The following is a 1052-nucleotide window of genomic DNA, read 5'->3' as shown; positions in this document are numbered from 1 at the left end:
GCTAAGTCCTGCAGACTTTTTGAAGTCCCCTTGTATGCCTGCTGAGCTGCAAGGCTAACTGGAGGGGGCCGGGAGTCCTGCGGGCCTCCTCAACCTTCCTCAGGCCTCAACCCTTTCACAGTTCCTCATGTGGTGGTGACCCCCGACCAGACAATTATTCTCAAATATATTTTTTTTCCTTGCTACTTAACTGTCATTTTGCTACTGTTATGAATTGAGCAACCCCTGTGAAAGGGCCATTCGACCCCCAAAGGGGGTTGTGACCCACAGGTTGTGACCACTGGACTAGACCCTTCCTAGTTTTTTTCATTTGAAACCATGAGTTTTAAAAACAAAACAAAACTCAGACGTCCCGTCCTTACACATAAAGACTGGCCGCACCCGAGTGCCTGGTCTCCCACGCTCTTCGTGTGCATTTGCCCGGCAGGGACTGGGCCTCAGCAATCCCGAGCCTCAGCAACACGTGTGGTTTGGTTACAGGTTTAAGTAGGTGACGAAGAACACAAGAGGAAGGCTACGCGGTCCACGACAAGGCGCCGTCGCCACACTCGGTTACTTGCCTGTTGCAGAGCTTTTTGGGAAGGTTTGTATCCAGGATGTGGGACAGAATGTTGACCAGCTGGGTGGCGTAGCAGAGCGCAGCGCTGATGGTGTAGGCGGGGTTGTTGTGCTCCATGTCTACGCGCACACAGACACACAGTCAGTACCTGCCGCGCCCACAGACACCACCCCTCCCAGCATCGAAGGACCTGGGGCCTATAATGTTGGTACCATTTGCATTGCTGATGGGATACATTTTGCAACGTAATTCCATACTTAATCCTCACTACAGCCCCTTGTAACTATCTGTTTTAAGTATGAGGAAACGGATTCTCGGAGAAGGTAAATCCCACGTAAGAGCAGATGGTAACCTTCAGAAATAAATGAAGTGTTAACTATGCTTCATCTCCCTGAATGCTCTGCTTAAATGGCTCTGACTGGGGACTCCCTCAGCCACCCCAGTTAGGACGGCATGCAATCACCACCATCCTGCCTCATTCTCATTCATTTTT

The 1052-nt window shown here is 50.7% G+C and overlaps 1 protein-coding gene across 1 annotated transcript in view; it reads right to left on the bottom strand.

Moving 5' to 3' along the window:
- The window catches only part of ATG14 (autophagy related 14), a 39278-nt gene that overhangs the window by 9361 nt on the left and 28865 nt on the right, over positions 1 to 1052 (bottom strand). Inside the window, exon 7 of the mRNA XM_004698605.2 lies at positions 561 to 678. Coding sequence (XP_004698662.1) covers positions 561 to 678 — 118 coding nt within the window. The remainder of the gene's footprint in view (positions 1 to 560; positions 679 to 1052) is intronic.

This window comes from Echinops telfairi, unplaced genomic scaffold (genome assembly GCF_000313985.2).
Source record: "Echinops telfairi isolate 266 unplaced genomic scaffold, ASM31398v2 ScPeMD7_18;HRSCAF=68, whole genome shotgun sequence".
Lineage (NCBI taxonomy): Eukaryota > Metazoa > Chordata > Mammalia > Afrosoricida > Tenrecidae > Echinops > Echinops telfairi.
Note: the sequence above shows the minus strand (reverse complement) of the source record. Positions and strands in the feature narration are given on the sequence as shown.